Source organism: Melanotaenia boesemani, chromosome 9 (genome assembly GCF_017639745.1).
Source record: "Melanotaenia boesemani isolate fMelBoe1 chromosome 9, fMelBoe1.pri, whole genome shotgun sequence".
NCBI classification, from domain to species: domain Eukaryota; kingdom Metazoa; phylum Chordata; class Actinopteri; order Atheriniformes; family Melanotaeniidae; genus Melanotaenia; species Melanotaenia boesemani.
In genome coordinates, this window is record NC_055690.1 from 21,558,535 (window position 1) to 21,580,837 (window position 22,303).

The following is a 22,303-nucleotide window of genomic DNA, read 5'->3' on the forward strand; positions in this document are numbered from 1 at the left end:
TTTACTCTGATGTGATTCTGGAATTTAGCAGCTGGAGAACCTGTGACTTATCATGATAACATCAGATTACAGCAAGGGCTGATAGTCTTCATTTGCATACATACCTTTTACATTTAAACTGTGTGTGTGTGTGTGTGTGGGGGTGTGTGTGTGTGTGTGTGTGTGTGTGTGTGTGTGTGTGTGTGTGTGTGTGTGTGTGTGTGTGTGTGTGTGTGTGTGTGTGTGTTAAGGCTTATATATGAGTACTGATATCATTTGGATCATCCCCCGCTACTTGCTTCTTTGCTGTGCAAACAGCCATGCAAAACAAGTCCACCACCATTTATGCTGGTTTAGCAGAGGCACAAGTGTTTTCCAAAGCAAACATAACCTGCCAGCCAACTGCGCCACAGCACACACCATACTGACAAAGCGGTTCAGCCTCTCAGCCGCCCCCTGGCCTCCCTAGACTGGCCCTCATTTTCTACACGAAGCTCATTGACAGTGCCATGCTGATTAATTGGAGGAAGCTGTAAAATGAGTAATTATTGCAGTTTGGATTAGGCAAGCTGTTGCCTGTTACAGTGAAAGGCTCTGTTATGTGAGTGTGTGAGATTGCAAAAGAGGGTGCTTTCAAAGCTGCATAAGCATTTCCATCATTATGTGTTTTTGTATTTATTTATTTATTTTTTTGTTTACACTGCTTTAACATGTGCTCATATCTGTGCATTACAGGCAGGTAGTAAACAGAGAGCTCTCACAGCTCCTGGTAAGAGGAGAGTCACTAATTAAGTTTAATAATGGAGGCACTTCATCACTCCTTTGGCATAGAAACCACCTGAGAGAGAGGACAGAAAACAACAGAAAAAGAGAGACATGCTGTGAGCCCATGGACTCAGTTGGACAGGCTGCAAATGGCTACACAGCAGTTTTTGAGAAGGTTATGGTCAGACACGCTGGCCAGAAATGGATAAGGTCAAAGGCCAACTGCAGAGTGGCGCAAAGCAAATTGTTCTCATTACTGAATCCACAGGTGTTTTGCAAAACTCAGTGCTCAAGGAAAGATTCAGCTCTGAAATCCTAGCATGTCAAAAATATTCTTTTTTTAAAAAGCTTGCGAGGTTGCTGACTATCAGATCTCAAATTGATTGAAACTGCCAAAGCTGGTGGGAAAACAAACAAAAATAAAAAGTATAATAAATAATTCTTTCAGTGACTGGAGCTAAACAACCAGTTGTCTGTGGAGCCGTACATTTTTCCTTTGTTCAATGCCATGATGGAACAAATGTTCATATCCTTTACTTGGGTTTAAAAAAAAAATAAATAAAAAGAATCGACACAGCAAAGTAAAAAAGAAAAAAAAAAAAAACAATGCCCCCCTTAAAAATCCTACTTATGTTGAAGTAAAATATCCATGTACCAGTAAAATGTAACGTCTTGAAGTGAAATAATTCATTTGTTTCCTCTGATGGATGTATTTATATTATTTATGACATTCTTTGCTTATTAATATTGAAGCTTTAATGTGAAAGCAGCTATAATAGCTGCTGCAGGATCACCTGGTTTGAATGTTTTTATGTAGTTTCATATGTAGACAGTAAAACTGGTAAAATAATTAAAATGAATTAAAAAAGAAAATGAGAGTGTTGTATTTTGCTCTGATGCTCAGTGGAGTGGATATATTAAGGATAAATTAGAAACACTTATATCATTTGTTCCTTTTGTGTAAATGAACAGTCCTTGGTTGTAGTGCACTCAGCCCTTTGTTCTTCCACAGATTTTAATGTTTTGAGCATTTTCCTCCACTTGTTTCCATTTTCTGTCTACTTGTATGCCCCTTTATGAATCTTTATGATGGGATCATCACTTAAGTGTTACATCATCTACATCTAGACATACATTCTCTCTTGTTTCTTAAATGATCATTCTAGCATTTACAGCCAAGTCATAATAATAAGCTTTAGTCTTCAGGTGCTCTATGTCAAGGAGGTAGTGAAGTGAATTGAGCCTTTCTTTTTCCTCATTTACTGTCTTATATCTGAGAGAAAGCTGAGTGCTTGAATTATCTTTAAAACACTCAGAATGTCACTCTCTCAGATGCACACACACACTGCATGGGCACCACCTCAATTTGCATGAAATGATTTGAGCTGTGTTATTTACACAAGACTTCCTCCAGTTAAAGGGTGAATGTGCTCGTTCAGTTGCTCTCCCTTTTTTGTTGGATTTATTTATTTCCTGTCAGCAGTGTTCCCACTTTTATTATGGCAATCTGTTTTTTTTTTCTCTCCCCCCTCCCCTTTTTTTTGCTCCCAAACCGTCTCTGAGAACACTATTACTCTCGCTGCCCCTGCTGCTGCAGATGCAGATGTACTCAATTCAATTTATATGCTGCAGTGAAAAGAGAGAGGATTGGGACAGGTACAGTAGGATAGGGGGGCTGAGAAGGGGCGAGCATAAGGAGATGAGAGGTATGGGGTGGCCTCTGCAGGCTGACAGATCCAAAACAGCCTCCAGTTTTTTCTTACCTTAGGAGTCCAGTGCAGCTCAGCATGCCACAAATTGGCTTGGATCTCTTTCTCCATCTCAATCCTCAGCAAATATGAGAATGTCTTTGCCAGGTCTAACAGATGCTCTGAATCTAAATACAATACATGCTGCTTGAGTCTTTTCCACTAAAGCCCTGTTTCCACTAAGGGAGTGTCTCGATACAGGCAGGATGGTATGCTTTTTGTGTGTGTGTGTGTGTGTGTTTCTGGAACGAGTGCTAGAAAATCCAATCCAAGGCATTCTACTTTTTGGGAGCCTTCCATTGGGTTCCAAATCTTACCAATTTGACTCAGCAATAAGAACAAATTGAAAACAGTGCGAGTCTTCAAATATACCTTGGAATTGTTGTTGTTTAAAGCCACATGTATATAAGGAAGAACACAAACTATTAGAGTTCCACCGTTCTTGTACTTTGTTTCTATGGGACGTTCTTCACTATAATTCAAGGAAGGCATTGCACCACTATAACATCATGCTATTACGTAGCTGATGCATCCATTGCCACCTGGCATATACCTCTCCTACCAGGTAAGACTGACGTAGGGTTAGGGTTAGGTGTGTGTGTTGATGGGAACGAGGTTGAATGTTACAGTCTTTAGAAACTGATTGCATCTAGCTATGCAGTATAAACATGCTGTAATCTTTAAAGTGCTTGTACAGTTATGCTGGAACATTTATGAACTTTTTTAAAATCCTTAAAAGTTGATGAGGCCAAGGTTTAAGCCAACATTACATATTTGGGTCTAACAGAAGAATGTGAACATTTGCTTTTGGTGTCTGGTGTGGATCTGTCAAGCAGACCTGTACATCAGGTTGGAGGATTTTTATTCTATTCTTTTGTGGAGAACAGCTTCAGCTCTGAGATGTTGATCGATTTGTTCACATAAACTGCTCACGTCTATTCCTTCCAGAACACTTTAATTCAATTCAGGTAAGGACTTTGTGGCTATTCCACAACATGTATTTTATTTCAATTTAAGTAATCTTTGATAGAACGACTTGTGTGCTTGAGTCTGTAAGCAGACTTGGACTTGGTAGAGTCTCCAAACACACAAACCAAAAAAGTTCTGCTTTTGTCTCATCTACCCATTTTTCAACACCTTGCTGGTCTGTCCATGTGGTCTTTAGTAGTACACAGTAGTTGCTTCATTCCTACGTCTGTGAGTCCAAACTCTTGAAATTGAAGTTCTAGATTTTAGCATTTATCTCTAGAAATGCAAAATAATATTCATTACTATGTGTGTGTGTGTGTGTGAGTGTATGTGTGTAAAATTGGTAAAATTGCCTTAGAATTAGCTGTTTATATAAAGGATGATGCTTCACTGCCTCCTCACTGTTTGCCATGTTGCACTTCCAAAATAGTGAAGTAGTCCAAAAGTGGGCAACCATAAAATCCCTTTGGTAGTTTTTTACTGACTCCACAGTTTGTCCCTTACAGTTAAAAAGGGATAATGAGGCTGTAGTTATTTACTTGGTTGCAGTGTCCAATTTATGGCACTAGATGTCAGTCAGCCTGATATTATGATGATTTCATTATTAACACAAGGACAGAGGGGTTGGTGGAAAGTGCTGATATGTGGACTTCCCACAGAAAGTCAGCAGAGTCCTTTTTTAATGGTAATGTATAAAATATTCCATGTTGGATCTATTTTTCTACTTTTAGAATGTGAATGAAATGCACTGAGCCTTTAGGTAATAATCATGCAGAAATGTTAAATATTCCGAAGGGTCAACAAACTTTCGAGCACAACTCCACACGGTTCCTTTTTAAGGAATACTGCTATCTGCCTTTGGGGCAAAAGACATTGTTATGGCATAAATTGTGTTTATTTTCCAATATGTTTTATAGCTTTATCATTCCAGTGTTGTATAAAATTGTCTCTGAAAAGCTGCAAAGCATCTCTGTGAATTACATTTAGATATATTTGCTGGTTCAACTTTTTTGTCTTTTACTTTATAGTAATTTTTTTGTATTGTTGTCACATCCCAGAAACAATATAAAAAAGCACATGACGACATGAACAGAAGCATGTTGTTGTCGGTGTTATGCTGTTGGTGTGTGTTTGTATGTTAATGTGTGTGTAGTTCATTTTTCAAGCCATTGGAACTGCATCATGTTGTTGCAGCATGTCAGACCACATTAACTTCCTAAGATCATGCATTAAGCACGGTTTGTCCCTCACCTTCTTTGTGTGCCATTGTTTTATTGGCAGTCTAAAGGCACTCTTGTTCTTTTCCAGGGAATTTAGCCTTGGAATCATGTGCTCATAACCTCAAATAAAATGTGTAAATAGAATATAATCTTTTCTGCCTCTCTTTTAAAAACATTTTGCGTGTCTTGCTTTAGCCCTCCTTGGGTAAGCTCTTCCATCTTCCCGGTGTGTGTGACACTCTCTGTTCACTATAGATTAACTTTATTTTCAATCATATCACCATGTCAACCTTGTTTACAAAAAGTGTGTGATGTGGGAGACTGTTATATACATTTTAGTTAGAGCATAAAATCCACATGCCCTCTCTGTAACGTCAGAAATGCTCAGTCACAAAGCCATGGAATAGCTTTGGAGCGGCTGCGTCATCTTTAATTTATTTCACATTTAGCTGTTGCTGTTATGAGTTAAATGTCCTCCTGTAAACAGTCCTGGAGGTCAGAGCCTTTATGAGTCTTGAGAAATAAACAACTTGTCTGGAAACAGAAGACTGTAGTCACTTTTATTAGATTTCTTCTCATTTTCTTCTCATTTCATTTACTCAAATGTGGATGAATGCTGATGACAAGTCATACATATCATTTTATGTGTAGCATTGGATGTATTAGTAGAATGTCATGCTGAACATAAATGGGTTTGATTTTGATTTGTATGCCATGCGTGTATAGACAGTGTGAGCTAATAATGTCTGCCTTGCTATTTCTTTATCTCAGACTGACACACAGATAGACATAAAGCAATTTGCTGCTGGGGTGTAACATTCACAGTGATGGTCAGAGTCATGATATCACTGTTTGAGGCTGCATGGAAGACAGACAGTTGTCTTTTGACATATTATCCATCATGTTTTGTGTTTCCCTTTTACTGTTTTGTCCAAGATTCAGTTGAAAGCTTTGAATAATTCTTCAGGTGGTCAAAGACAAATATTAATTCAGCTGCCTCCACCATGTGTATATACAAAAATAGTCACAGTATTTGTTTTTATGGCATGCCAATGTTTTAGCACCAGTCAAAGCTCAGCTTAATAGATTATTGCCGGACAGATAAAAAATCAATGCTATCCTGCTAAGTCATCGGCCTTCTCGATATTATCTTTCTGTGACTACACATGGAAATTCATATTGAATTTGTCAAAGCAGACTTGCAGCTCTGGTCTGCACACACTGGCATCCTTTGTGTGTATGTTTCATTCTCTTCTTTGTTTGGTCTCTCAGTGACGTACAGCAGTCCCCTTTCCTCTTTTGTTTTTCTCAGTTTGCACTTTGCAGGCTGGAGATGGGGAATAGATCAAAAGCAGAATGGATGAGCTGTTTTGCAAGATCTCCCAGTCTTAACGGATTTCAAGGCTGGGTGAGGCTGTGAATGTGTTGCTTGGGTGGGTGTGTGTGTGTGTGCGTGTGTGTGTGTGTGTGTAATATGCATGAACACGCAAGTTTATGTGTATGTGCCTGAAAGCCTCTGTTCCTGTGTGCCTCCAAGTTTGCCTCTGTATCTTAGTTTTTATCACTCGGCACAGCACGTACCCGAATTCCAACCAAAACTTCTATTGCACTGTAATGTCTCTGCAGAACCAGTGAAAGAGGATTTGTAACCCTGTAGGTATTGTTTCACTTACTCTCTCTTTTGGGTATACGCTGCTCTCTTAGCTGTCTTGTAGAATTCATCAGAGGATTCACATTTTAAATCACATTCAGAGTCTATGTAACCGTTGCTTTTTTTATTTTTTAACAAAAGCAAATACACAGTTTACAATTGTACTGCAATAGACACTTTCTATGCATGGTGGCATATTAGCAAAGCCTTTGTTGGTGTTCAGTGGTGTGTGGCACTGAGCTACAGTGATGATGGAGTTTTCATCAATCATTCTTGTTGTGGCATATCCAATGAATTAGGTCTAGAAAGCCTGATGACGAGGTCAGTACTTAACAATTGTTAGTTGGGTTGTACACCTCAAAGTAATAGCCACAGAAATGTTAGGATCCAAGACTTCTAGCTGGGTATTGCACTGTAATGAGATGCCTGGAGATATCACAGTGCACAGTGTTGTTGTCAAGCATAAAAGTAACTCATCTAGAGCAAACATGAAATATTTCGATTTTTCCATTGTGATTTATACATTGATCCCTGACCATCAGGTGCACGAAGTTTGGCTTAATTTAAAAGAATATATCACATGCTTGAACATTTCAGGTCAAGAAGTGTAAAAGCAGCCTTCAGATCACTTACAGGAACACTTCATGCAAGTCATTGTGTTTAGCACCTTCTCTTCCCTTCTCTCTCAAACACACACACAGCAGGGTACAGGCTGACTTAGACCTTAGCAGTTAATGGTGTACATTACCCAATTAACTGACATCTGATATGCCCCTGCTTCTAGACAATCATTTATAATGCATGGGTGCTGCCCGTTATTTATGGCTATAGCCTGGTAGCCTAGTCTAATAGCCAATTAATGCCTTTATTATTAATCTGGGATTGTAGTTTTTTTAGTTTAGTTTTGTTTGTTTTTTGTTTTTTTGTTGTTGTTTTATTTTTCAATTGACCCTCTATCAGTCATCAATCTATTATTTTTTTCTTTAAATTTTAATCAGCAACTACAACATGAAGTGTCAGTGTGTAATCCAGAGAGTTTGATCAACCAGAGCACATGCCAGTCCACTGGCTACCCATGGCCTCTAATCAAATTCAAGTCACTAAGGTTTGCCTCCAGCATGATGTCTGGATCTTTACCTCAACTCAGTAATACAGGCTCCTTTTCAACCTCTGTGCTCCTGTCAACAACACTGTCTGATACTGCTGCATGATAGGCTTTCAATCAGTCAGCCAGCATTAATGGAGTAACACAAATTATATTTTTCTATTTTAAATTTCTGCTTAAAATCTTTGAGACTTGGTTCTCATATGGATGTTACTTTGACATCCACCCGCTTAAACATTGATGCAGATTTTATTATAGCTTATAAGTTCCCATCTGTCTCACCATTAAGATAAAAGCAGCAACTTTTAGTCATGAGTGATCAAAAAGGTTCTTAAAGACCAACCTACATCTGTAATATTCATGTGATTTCTTTGATCTATATCTTTGATAATCATCAGTATCTGAATCTATACCCAGATCAAGTAACCTCTATGGAAATGAAGGGTAACCTGGGCTTGAAGCTGATAATGTGACTCAGAGAGCTGACTTTCACTGGCTACAGTGTGCTGTTGAAATTGTACATAATTAGATGTAATTGCTGTACTGTCATAAGTTTAAAACAAAGATAGAAAGAGAGATTTAAAATAGGGCAAAAAAAGGGAAGAAATCTGGACAAGACTGAGTTGCAAAACTGACTTTTTCACAGTTAACATGTAATGCATCCTTGCAATGGCAGTTGAGTCAGGTCACCTGTAAAGTAGAAAGCTGTGTGTTTCTGGAAGTCCTCATTAGGCATCATAAAGAATGGGGTCAGTGCTGGTGTTTAAAAAAAACTGACCTGAGCATCATTCTTCAGTGTTTTAGTGAAGATCTGGGGAAGCGCATGATTGGAACAAAACTCCCATCTATCCCAGTGTGAGAATACATCTCTACCAGAGGGATTATTGTAGATTAAGATTTGGACAGTCCACACAGGGTGCCATCCATTGTTGTTTTCTCTACAGAGGATGCAGCTTTTGCACAACTAGCAACACTGCTTTGAAGATCTGCTCTGTGAGCTCAGTCTTCTCTTCAACCAAGGGCTTGTGGCTCGTTATGGATATTGAACAAGCCATGCCGTTATTCATCATAATGTCAAATAATGAGTCTGAAATGCAACTAGATTCACTTTTACTGCAAATTTTATATTTTCTAGAGATTAGAGACAGCTTGACCAGCTGTTAATATTTATATAAAGTTCCACATGTAGCTCTGTTTCATCAGTCTGTAACAGAGTCACGACTGTGTGCTCTCTTACATCCTCTCTTTATTATATGGCAGCCCCGTCCACCTACACCACCACCTGTGTCTGTTTAGCTCCTGAAGTTTGCCTACGGCGTCACCCTGATTAGTCTCATTCCTGTTAATGATGACTCATACCAGAGAGAGCTTCTGTAAAAAGTTAGCCCTTTTTTCCCACTCACTTTTCCACAGAGAAAACATGCATAACAGACTCAGACACGTACACACCATTCCTTTTCTTCATCTGAGCAGCGCGCTTACTGCGAGGCAGAGTGAGCTAAATATATCTACATGTTCTCTGTTTAGTTAAGTTATAGCTGCTGATTCAACTGGTAATAACATCCCTATGTAGAAACTACATCTACTGCATCATCTTATAGCAGCCTGAGATAGCGTAACGCTGTCATATGAAAGTTTAGAGTCCATCCCCAGAGGCCTGTGTGGATATGTATCTGTCTCAGCTCAAATTCATTTGCACCACTGTGACTCCTGAACGCCTCAGCTTCAGCATAAGTGGGCTGAGTGACATTATGCTTGATAATGGTTACTATTGCTTCTCTCATGTATGATGGATGCATCTGTCACACCACATTCTTGCTACACCCTATTGGATACGGTATTTTTCTGACAGGAAAATCCGCCAATCCTGACGCTTCAGTGAGCAGCAGCTGTACTCTTTTCCTCATGCTGTAATTCCAGTTGCAGAATGAACCCAGGGTAATCCCTCACAGGACGTGGCGTTCCACTTGTTGTCACTCTCCTTCTTACTTGCGCTCTTTTCTTTTTCCTTGAGCAAATTTCTTTTATCCCTATAAACCTTAAGCTCTCTCATTTCTGTCTGCGTTTTCAGTCTCCCAGTTGTTGTCGTTTTCTCTTGTTCTCTCTACCTTATGTTTTGGCTCCCTAGTTGGCTGCTCCTCTTACTCTGTCATTTATTTTCTTTCCATTTGCCAGCATCGCCACACTTGCTCAGAAAATGACTGACGTTCCCCAGCATCATTCTATTTCTCTCTTCTTTTTTACTTTCTACTCTGCTATTCCCTTTCCTCTTATTATGCCTGAGTCCTCTGCCTGCCTTCCTGCTTCTCAGGAGATCAGATGGTGCAAGATACTCATCAAAATTCAGAATTTGTTTCCAACATTGACTGGCTGCAGTGTTTAAAGGATTAATTTGTTTTTATTCTGGTGAAAATATCTAACGACACGGCAGTGAGATAAGAAGAAACACTGAGATTTTGTTAGTTGTTTTGGCTAAATACAAACACAGAAAGAATTTCTACTGCCAAGGTGCTTTGGCATCACAAATCAATGCATAAGGTCAGTGGCAGTCTTTAACAGGCTGGGTTAAAATGGTAAAACGAGCCATTTCTGTCTTTATCCAAGAAAAAAAACCAGAAAGTATCCAATTTAGGCCAAATGAGCATCTTCTCCTCTGCAAAAACGAGGTAGTTTAGGTACCAAAAGCTAAATTTGTGCCTTTCCCAAATTTGAGGGGGTTACCAGATCACTGGCCCCCAAAAATAAAAAATAAAAAATATATATGAGTTACATTTATCAAATAAATTTGAGATTTTTTTTTATTAGGGCTGTCAAAGTTTGCGCATTAATCAAAAGACAATAATCTGTGAAATTAATGCATTAATTTTTAATGCATAATCAACAAATTTATTATTGATGCCATATTTAAAATCTATATTTGGCATCATCACAACTCGAAAAGCTGATTTTGGACATGTAGGTAGTTTGTTACCAACAACTGAATCTACCAAAAAAACACTTTATCCTTTACATTCATAAAGTTTCTGATATTTTTCTAAATTTTTACATCAGATATCCAGAAACGAATTTATTGTAGGTGCTATTTGAAAAGTCCAAATATGGACCTATCTTGGCGAGAGAAGCTGATTTTCGGCATATAGTTGCTTTGTCGCAGCTGTGAAGATAATCCATATGAAAAACCTTTATCCTCTTTATTTATGAAGATTCTGACAGTTTTCAAGCCTTACATTTAGAGGATGGCCACTGGATGACCCATTTGATATACTACACAATAACTACATTAATCAGTGCCTTACGTAAAACATTAAAGCATTACAGCAAGGTGCAAAAGAAACATAATTTAAACACTCTAAAACAACTGAAAGAAATTAAATACAAACTGAACAAACTAAAATAGAGAGAAACAGACAACAGAACACATACTGAGTTACGTAACAGGAAATATTATCTTTACCCTCACTATCAAAGTACATATGTGAGAAAATATATTAAAAAAGAAAAAGAAAACTCTCTCTACATCAATAAAGCAGTGACAAATAAATAAGTTTCAACCTGATTTAAAAGAACTAAGATCTGGAGCAGAGTTGAGGTTTTTTGGTAGTTTGTTCCAGATATCAGGAGCATAAAAACTAAATGCCGGCTCTCCCTGTTTAGTTTTAATTCTCAGGATGGAAAGCAAACTTGAACCAGATGATGAGCAGTAAAGACCATGACCATGCATGTTTACACAGTATATTACATTTATCTAATTTTTATTTCCTAGTTTGTGTAACAACTGTGTGACATATCTCTCCCAATGTGTTTTCTTCTTTTTTGTGCTGCAGTAGCTTCAGTAAAAGTGACTGCACATCTTCTACCTCCTCATGTACTCATAATGACCTCTATTTTTAGCTGCTATCATTCAAACCATATAACTTTACAACACGAGTAAAAATCTGTTCATGTCTGAGTCAGTTTGCCACCCAGTGGTACAGAACCTGGCTATACTACTGAAATGCTCCTGTACCAGGTCTCCTGGCATGCAGTGCAACCCCTACACATAGTCCAGACATCTGGTGTTTGATTATCTATAAAGGGCACACGTCAGTCCACTGCTCACTGAACTCTACTGGCTACCTAGGGCCGCTCTAATCAACTTCAAGTCACTAATGTTTGCTGACAGAGTGGCTTCTGGGTCTGCTCCTCAACTCCATCATACAGGTTTATGCTCCTTCTCGACTTTGTTTGGTACTGTTGTTCCTACATAGAAGGTCGTCTTTGTCCACAATACTATCATTTGTCTATTAAAGGAAATGCATCCCTGTATAAATTTAGGAGTCTTTTGAAGATGGAGAATATCTCCTCTCTTCTTTATCTCCTTTTTTTATTTGAGTTTAATCTTCTTCTAAAGCTTGAATATTGCTTCACAGTGAGTTCCTTAAATTTCCTGGTAAATAACACAATGTGAAATATGAAGAACCTATGTGTAGATGCATGCAAACATAATACACTAATACAGGTCAGTTCTTCAGGCAGCAGCGAAAACAATGCTACTAACAAAGAAGTCTTCGTTAAGCTTATACTCAACCTATCAAAATGTAATCCCAACAGTGGGTTAAACAGTGGGTTTATAATTCAAAGCCTTTGGACTTAACCCTACCAACCTCCTTGCTTTATTATGTGATTTTTTTTGTTTTGATTTGTTCCTAAACCTTTCCTCAACTGATGTGGCATCCAAACCAACGAACACCTGGTGCTTGCATCAGAAACGCCACAGGCTTTGACACCACCAACAGTTTTTTTTTTGTCTCCCTAGAATAAAATCTGTTTGGTGTACGGAAATATGTAGCTTTTTTGTGTGATATAAGCATAAGACACATAGCCTATCAGGCTGTGCTGAGTTTATAATGAGGTTTAACTCAATGGTTTGATGTTGTTGCATCACCAGGATTAACATGGTAACTAGGATTCCCTTCACTACAGATGTCCCACAACCTTCACAAGCATTAAGGGGAATCAAATGTAAGATTACTGAGGTCTTTTGCAAGGCCTTAGATTAACAGCAGAATCTTGCTCAGTGATTAATGTTTCATCTGTTTCATTAGAGAATTTTATCTCCTTATCTTTAAGATCCTTTGCTGTCATTTTTTCATCCTATCTGTGCAGTGGTGCCTAATGATACACTGCTGCACAAATCAATAAGGAACTGCAACTGACTGCATGGCAACTTTCAGAGAATTGTTACAACTTAATATAAATGTTTTCAGCCTGTTGGGTTTGGTCTTGAAGCCATTTCTGCTCATATTAGCTAAACTTTCCATCTCCCAGCTCACAGACAGTGCAGGTCTACTTTACTCTACATTTCAGCTCAAGCAGAGCTGACAGGAAGGCCACCAAAGGGCCAGTTCCTATTCTGCCAGCATGTGCTTGTTCTCTCTTCCTGTTCACAGTCTATCCACCTAGTCTTCTTACACTGGAGTCATGGTGCCACCTCATCCCATTAGCCTCTCTCTCACCTCTATGCTCAGACCTTTTGTGACACCTGCTGAGCCCAGCTAAGCTAAAGACTCCCAACCTCCCACCACCTCTACTGGCTCTAGAAACTGATTGTGTACACTGATTGCAGAATAGCATATTTCACAGGTCTCTTTTTGGTCATGCTGTGGTATGCTCACATTTTCTCCCTGTCTGTCTCTTGAGGCAATCAGTAGCAGAGTGTGCAGTGTGTTGTGAGGGAGGTTTGGGTAGCTGCAGTCTGTTTGTGCGAGCTAGGTGCTGTTTTTCCCAACAAATGCACCAGAGGAAATGAAAGGCAAGATCTTTTTGATCATGTACACTCAAAGGAATTCTTTGATTCTGGGAGCTGTCTAGTTTTATAAATATATAAATTTATTATCAGTGTTGGAAGAGGCTTTCAAATGTTGCACTGATCATCAGGAATGGTCTGAAATCTCTTGAGAAATTTTACATTTTAGCCATGAAACAAACTATAGCCTTATGTTTTTTAATAAAACTTCAATCACTGCTGCTTTAACAGTTACTATTTTGGCCTGACTGCAGCCCAAAAAATATTCTTAATAGTTCTTTAGCCTGTAATCAGAGAGCTCAGTCTAGTGACACGAACTGAATCATACTAAGTGTCAAGTCTAAATTAGATGCTATATTTTCTCATTAAGTCCTCTTATAAAATATTCATAAAGTAGGAAAGTTGATGATAATGATAAGGGATTTTATTTCTCTACAACCTCTGAGATAAAGGTGACTGTGTTTATGCAGTGTGAAGATTACAGAGTTTGAATTCAAATGACCAAACTGAATATTTTCAGTCTTCATTTTATTTATCAAAGAGCTTTACAGTTTATTTTCAGGAATATTGAATGAAAGACTGAAAACACCGGCTTTATTTTTATTAGTTCCCATAACAATAAGACAGAATAATCTCCTGAGGAAGTCAGCGGGCAAGTTGATCTCATAAGGTCTTTAAATAGCCCTTGCATATTAAATCTAAACAGGAGATAAGCTGTAACATAGAAAGCTCCCCAAACTCATAAAAAGACATATTTTTGAAGAATTTCTTAATCTTGATTTATCTTAAGGTTATCTTCTAACACATCAACATACTTAACTGCGCAGCCATATATGAAACAATAGTAAAGCTGCCAGGACTAAGAAAAAAAACAGTTACCACCATATTATTACATTAAAATATCTTGCATTTTCTTTATTAGACTGATGCATGTACCAGAAAAGACTGGCAGATTGTTAGTAGTTCTAACAAATCTTCTGAAGTGAGATCATCTTTAAGGCTGTTCTCTGGAGGCACATTTATAATGAGTTTGTAGCATGATTTAAAGATGAATGAATGAATGAATGAATGAATGAATGAATGAATGAATGAATGAATGAATGAATGAATGAAACAAAACAGGTGCTGTTAGAAACAGACTGAAGCATGTTGTGAGGTGAGGGTGTGAAGTCCTACTCTGGCCGTATTGAGAATATGGCTCTGCGCCACAGGATTTGTGGGTAATTGGTTTAATGAATGCATTCTGTTGCTTGTGATTAAATAGGCACCCCCTGTGCACTCTTGAAGCTGCCACACATGTTCTTTTTGTTTCTCTTTGCAGTCTCACTAACTTTGCAGTCACCTTGTCTCACACTGTGATGATCTGTCCACTGGTTCTTGTCTGAAGGTCACACAGATTCTCCGTTAGAGACAAAGGAGAAAATTAAACACAGATTGTTTCTGTTGGCCTTTTCCAGCTGATGGACTTGCTGACTGATCCTTTGTTTGTTTGTGCGTGTGTGTCACTTTGCAGATTGGCCTGTGGCACTCTGAAGATGGTCTGTCCATGGAGAGAAAGCTTCCATCAATCAATGTGACAGACACACTTTTCAACACTACTCTTATAATCACAACAATATTGGTAAGGAATTTATGCCCAAGTATACATATACACATATCAGTAGCCTGGGCCATTTTATTTGCTCAACTTCCAGACTGATCTACATGTGGCTGACATTCTCAGTCGACAGACAATTACCATATCAAAACCCCATTTTGTGTTTTCAGATCCAAACTCAGTCCCCTTGGGATCAGAGAAATTGATGCTGTATTATTGTTTTGTCCTGAGTACCTCAAATGAGGGTGTATTACAGTGAATAGGAGCAAATAATTTACCACATTAACCCTCTTCAGCTCTGCTGGAAGTAAACATCCTCTCCTCTCACTTCTTACTCTGCCTCTGTTAAAAGATGGAGCATTTTACGATATCACCATCTTTGGTGTTCAATTTCCTATAATTTCTTTTGAAGAGTTATAGAACAAAATGCAGACTTTCTGCAAAAGAGTCATAGTAATTCAGTTGTTATGTGTTAGTTGTTATTGATTGTTTTGTAGTGGATATGATGAAATCTAAAAGGTGTTTTTGCTTTGACTTGACTCAAATTTAGCGTATTAGGTATTCTACATCCCCACATCTAAAACAATTGGGAGACCTTGTAAAATATTAATAAAATCACAATGTAAAGGTTTTTGGTTCATTTCAACTCTACAACTGATAGCACAAAGACAACATGGCGTATAGAAAATATAAAAATTATTTTGTTTTTTGTTTTGGAATCTGATTTAAGTTAGAAAGAGACATTTTACCTCAGTGTTACATCACCTTTTTAGAAAACAACAACCATTCAGTGTTTGGGAACTGAGGACATCACTTTTTGTGTTATTAAAGCAAAATGTTTTTCCATTCTCACTTGATAAGAGATCCAATCTGCCCAGCACTTTGTGCCTGCCTCTCTTGTTCTTTCGTGTCATAACACACAAAATTATTTTACTAACTGAATCTGTGTTGCTATAAAATGTTTTTTGAAGCATTTTTGATGAAAGCGCCATCTAAAAGGCATTATACACTGCTCAAAAAAAATAAAGGGAACACTAAAATAACACATCCTAGTTCTGAATGAATGAAATATTCTTATTAAACACTTTGTTCTTTACATAGTTGAATGTGCTGACAACAAAATCACACAACAATTATCAATGGAAATCAAATGTATTAACCCAGGGAGGTGTGGATTTTAGAGTAATACTCAAAATTAAAGTGGAAAAACACACTACAGGCTAATCCAACTTTGATGTAATGTCCTTAAAACAAGTCAAAATGAGGCTCAGTAGTGTGTGTGGCCTCCACGTGCCTGTATGTCCTCCCTACAACGCCTGGGCATGCTCCTGATGAGGTGGCGGATGGTCTCCTGAGGGATCTCCTCCCAGACCTGGACTAAAGCATCCACCAACTCTTGGACAGTCTGGTGCAATGTGGCGTTGGTGGATGGAGCGTGACATGATGTCCCAGATGAGCTCAACTGGATTCAGGTCTGGGGAACGGGCGGGCAAGTCCATAGCATCAATGCCTTTGTCTTGCAGGAACTGCTGACACACTCCAGCCACATGAGGTCTAGCATTGTCTTGCATTAGGAGGAATCCAGGGCCAAACGCACAAGCATATGGTCTCAAAAGGGGTCTGAGGATCTCATCTCGGTACCTAATGGCAGTCAGGCTATCTCTGGCGAACACATGGAGGGCTGTGCAGCCCCCCAAAGAAATGCCACCCCACACCATTACTGACCCACTGCCAAACCGGTCATGCTGGAGGATGTTGCAGGCAGCAGAAAGTTCTCCACGGCGTCTCCAGACTCTGTCACGTCTGTCACATGTACTCAGTGTGAACCTGCTTTCATCTGTGAAGAGCACATGGCGCCAGTGGCCAAGTTGTCAATCTTGGTGTTTTCTGGCAAATGCCAAACTTCCTGCACGGTGTTGGGCTGTAAACACAACCCCCACCTGTGGACGTTGGGCCCTCATACCACCCTCATGGAGTCTGTTTCTAACCATTTGAGCAGACACATGCCCATTTGTGGCCTGATGGAGGTAATTTTGCAGGGCTCTGGCAGTGCTCCTCCTGTTCTTCCTTGTACAAAGGTGAAGATAGCAGTCCTGCTGCTGGGTTGTTGCCCTCCTAAAGCCTCCTCCACGTCTCCTGATGTACTGGCCTGTCTCCTGGTAAGGCCTCCATGCTCTGGACACTATGCTGACATACACAGCAAACCTTCTTTCCACAGCTCGCATTGATGTGCCATCCTGGATGAGCTGCACTACCTGAGCCACTTGTATGAGTTGTAGACTCTGTTTCATGCTACCACTAGAGTAAAAGCACCACCAGCATTCAAAAGTGACCAAAACATCAGCCAGAAAGCACAGGAACTGAGAAGTGGTCTGTGGTCACCACCTGCAGAACCACTCCTTTATTGGGGGTGTCTTGCTAATTGCCTATAATTTCCACCTGTTCCTATTCCATTTGCACAGCAGCATGTCAAATTGATTTTCAATCAGTGTTGCTTCCGAAGTGGACAGTTTGATTTCACAGAAGTGTGATTGACTTGGAGTTACATTGTGTTGTTTAAGTTTTCCCTTTATTTTTTGAGCAGCGTGTATTGTTGCAAAACCTGCATATGCTCCATCATTCTGCATTGTGGTTTCTGCACAGACTTGCAAGATATACATGTCTTGTGCACTAATGTGCCTTTATAACATTACGTACAGTATGTGGGTTTTTTAAATATCTATTGATAACAGGGTAGTGGTTCTTTGACCTGGAGAGTGTCCATGTTTTTCTTCCACAATATTTCACACCGTTAGTAATGTTGATACCAAAATATTAATATTACCGATACCAGCTTTTTATGTTCTACGATCAATTTTCATCTTAGAATATTGATATTTTAGGGATTTGGGGTAAAAATGCAGTCTATCACAATTGGAATACAGTGGAAAGTAACTATAATATCAGGAACTTTTCTAAATTATACCCAGTTGGCAGTAACTACTTTTTCTCTCACCTGCCAAAGTCATACGTGAAATGGCACAGCGTATCTCTCAGTTCATATCAGTCACGTGTGGAGCTGAACGGCAACTGTGCAATGTATGATGTGTGTGGAAAAACATAGAGGTATTGTAGCAACACCACAAACCTCCTTAAACATCCAAGAGTCAACCATAACATACTATATAATTAAATTATGTTGAGGAAGAGGAGGACAGGAGATGGACAGGTGCTGTAAGGGTGAGACACGTTCCTCTTAAATTCCTTTGAAGCTGCATCCAGGTACAAACCACTATTCAGTGGGAAAAATATGGAGCTCTGTACCACAGATGCTAAATTTAAAGAAAGTGATTTTCATCTGTCTGCTGTTGATGTTCAATTAACAAGAGTTCCCGTTGTTCTTAAGACTATTGCATCCTGTTTTGTTATGTACAGTATAAAATGTGGTTATGAAATAAGAAAATGCTGCAATAAATATCTGTATGAGTTCAGCTTGGAGTGATATGTGTCCCTGAAATCAGCTTAAATTAATTCAACAGGCCTAGATTTAGCGGGTAAGGATCTGCAGAGGCTGGTGTCATAAAAATTCAGTAAAACAGCCATTGCAGGGTTTTTAAAAAATTAAAATACAGATGAAAAATATTTAATAGGATAGAAAGATAAATAGCATCAGTCCCTCTCATGTGTTTAGACTGATGATAAACTAAATATTTTAATATCTAGGTGTTGACAAACATGCAGTTATTGTGGCATTTATACATTTATGGATTTTACTGGTAAATTCAGTTTGAGTCACAAAGTATTCTATAAAAATTTAACTACCGCTTCCTTTCCCCTCAATGTAGCCTGCTTTGAAAGGGATTTTCCAAACACTTTAAGTTTCTGTACAAAGTATCGGATCAGTATCGCCGATACTGGTTTGTATTTTACTTGGTATCAAATCAGACACATCACACATCACACATCACTACTCACCACAAACCAGTTTTCCACTTCAGCTCAGTTCATTCTAAATAAACACAGGCCAAGAGAGGACGTCAGTGTTTCTGGTGTTGTTCATATATGTCTATTTTTTTATTTGCATGTTAGAGATTTCCTTTTCAGTTTGTGGATGCAGGGAGAAACTGTGTTGACTATGATTTTTAGAATTGTTCCTGATATAATACTGTGATTTAAACAGTAAGGGGCTCAAATCCATCACACCCTGGTCGTTGCCTCTTTACCCTGCTGCTCTGTAGCAGAAGGTACAAAGCTCCGAGGCAACACAAAAAGAGACTCTGATGAACTCTTTTCACCCTTGGGCTCTCAGGCTCCTAAACAAAAAGTTACAACAACAATAAACAAACAAACAATAGTTGCAATACTAGAATGATGTCTGGATAAGAGACTGTTTTTCATATCATTTTAGCATGTTTTTAACACTTATTACACTAAGGGGGAGAGTATTCTGAACCAATTTCATTGTAACACTGTGCAATGACAATAAATTCTATTCTTTTCTATTGAATTTGATGCAGCGTTGTCTGACGTCAGTGAAGATCACTGAAAGTCACTGATTGCATGCAGACGTGTTTCTTGTGTTTAGAGATTGCACTGGATTTGTAGAATCTTTTAACATTATCACGACCCATAAATGACATCTCCAGATTATGGCATGTTTACAGTGTGGCATGTTTACAGTGTGGCATGTTTACAGTGTGGCATGTGTACAGTGTGGCATGTTTACAGTGTGGCATGTTTACAGTGTGGCATGTGTACAGTGTGGCATGTTTACAGTGTGGCATGTTTACAGTGTGGCATGTTTACAGTGTGGCATGTGTACAGTGTGGCATGTTTACAGTGTGGCATGTTTACAGTGTGGCATGTTTACAGTGTGGCATGTGTACAGTGTGGCATGTTTACAGTGTGGCATGTTTACAGTGTGGCATGTGTACAGTGTGGCATGTTTACAGTGTGGCATGTTTACAGTGTGGCATGTGTACAGCATGTTTACAGTGTGGCATGTTTACAGTGTGGCATGTGTACAGTGTGGCATGTGTACAGTGTGGCGTGTTTATGGTCTGACATGTTAAAGTCCAAGTATGATCAATTTTAAGGGGCTGGTCACAGGAAAAGTCTAAAACTAAGAAAAAGCTGCAAAGAGCTACAACAGACAATAACTGAAACAAAATCTAGTGAGTCATCACTGATCAGTATGACTAATGAAAGGTTAGATGGAGAATGTGGAAACATAATGGAAATGGAGAGAAAAGCTGAGGTTTTTGTACCATTTTGTGGAAATGGTAGGATGTGATGTTACACCTGCAGACAACATTACAATAAACTGGAGAATGAGCATATAAGGTCTTGTACAACTGTACGTCTAAAGAAACTTATTTATAGTTCACCTGTGGACACACTTGAAGGGGCAGCATAAAATTTGCCATCACAATCTCCTCTTCTCTCTCTCTCACTGCTTCCACAGACAGGCAATAAAAATATAGCCCCATTTTTATGTTTTTTGTGGGTTTTGGGGGGATTCTATTGTAATTTTAGTGTAATTATTTCAGTTAATCTCGTTCTAATTATTTTTACGCTACACTTGCTCATACCTAAAAATGATAGGATCAGTTGCTCAATACAACACGATGGAGATATTTATCTTTTGCATATTTTGTCACCTACGGACAGCTATATCTACATTAAATCATATGGCAGGCTGTTGGCTTGAAAGCAGCTTTTGGAAGATAACCTCCTAAAGGTCTGTGGGAGGATACTTCATGTGCTGGGTAATCATCTAACCAGCATATAAGAACACAGCTGAAGCACACTGAAGCAACTGTGGTGCTTTGTTTGAAGAATATAATCTACCATACTAAAACTCCTGAGTAACTACTAACAGCATAGTTAGTTATGAGTGGCAAACTGTTCATATGCATACAAAATGTTAAAAGTTTTGCAGTGCATAATATCTCAAAGAATATGCGTTGGATTTAAATGAAAAGCTGCAGGCAAAAGGTACTTAGTCTGACTAAAATGATGTTAACATTTCCTCGAGGGAAAGAAAACCTTTTGCTGTACCGTTCACGTCAAATGCAGAGCTGCTGAGGTGTGACACATTTATTTAGATTAATAGAATTGAGCACAGGTTTAACACAAATAAAAGTACTGCATAAGCAATCCTAAAATTCTGCTGCGAAAAGCTGCATTCCTGATCATTCTTCTTAATGATGATAAATCACCCATCAATAACTATCCTCCTCTTTTAATTACCAGCAGTTTTTTTTATTCCTTTGTAAAAAAATATACCTTTGATAAGCTCCCCATATTTCTTATTGCAGTAGATTTAATTTTGTATCTTGATGAAGGAAACTGAGAAACATTAGATATTAAAATGGATCAATTTATATTCATCATGTTGTGGATTTTTTTGCTGTGTTTGTGATCATTGTCCTGTTGTGTAACTAACGTCTTCCAAGTTTTGCCTGTCAGCCTCAAATTTGACTCATTGAACATAATTTACTTGAATGCTTTGGTACAGGGGTTAGTGTTAGATGGTTTAATTTGGTAGACATCATGGTCATTGGGGTGCAAGGTGCCCAAGTCTTGTGCCTTTAAATCAAGCCTAAATCATCACCCTATAACCATTGTTCTTAACAGCTGCTGTGAGGTGTTAGTGATAATATGTTGCATTTGGTTTTCATTTAGTGTGGGGCTGTGCATTAGAGCCAAGCATCCTCAGTTTGGTCTTGTTTGTGCAATGGATGTTGTCCCAGAAGTCTTGCTGTTTGCACAGATCTAACTTCAAAGTCAGGCCGTCATGTCCTTTTGGGAGAGGAGTGTTTATTCTTTTTCTGGTAATCCTTTCAAACAGGCCATACTGTACAATCTTTTTGTCTAATTGTACTGTAATGACCTTTAAAAATTTAATATGTTACTGAGGTCTGTAGAGTCCAAGATGCAGCTCTTGGTAATTTTGCATTGTTTACTGAGCAATGTGTGGTGTGACCTTCGGATGAACTTGCTTGGAAAAAATAAGCAATTGTTTAGAATATTTTCCACTTGTGAATATTTCTCACTGGGAATTAATGGACTCTAAATTGTTTGGAAGTGACCTCATAACCCTCCCCAAATTGATGGGCAGCAATAATTTGTTCATTTGGCATTGTGTGACACGTCAAAATGCTCCAAACCAAAAAACTTCTCAAAACTTTTGCCTTTATAGAGGTACTCACATTTGCTGGTGATCAGTTAATCACATACATGTGATAAGTGCTTGGCTGTTACCCACCCTGTTTCTAGGGAAGCAGTAAGGGTCGACTTATATGTTAAGCTGTTGAAAATGAAGGTTTACTTTCTTTTAACATGAAGTGTGTTTAAACTGGATGAAATCATTCAGTTTTTTTCAGCTGCATCTGCTTCTTGTCTTTCTTCATCACTGAAGTCAAACACGTGAACAGCTGCTCACTCAATAACCTGTCACTCACCCTCCTTTTGCCTGCCGCTGATGAATCAGATGATAAGGC

At 38.6% G+C, this 22,303-nt stretch overlaps 1 protein-coding gene across 1 annotated transcript in view; it reads left to right on the forward strand.

Moving 5' to 3' along the window:
- grik4 (glutamate receptor, ionotropic, kainate 4) overlaps positions 1-22,303 on the forward strand; it is a 247,302-nt gene that overhangs the window by 199,993 nt on the left and 25,006 nt on the right. The window contains exon 11 of the mRNA XM_041995316.1: positions 14,736-14,843. Coding sequence (XP_041851250.1) covers positions 14,736-14,843 — 108 coding nt within the window. The remainder of the gene's footprint in view (positions 1-14,735; positions 14,844-22,303) is intronic.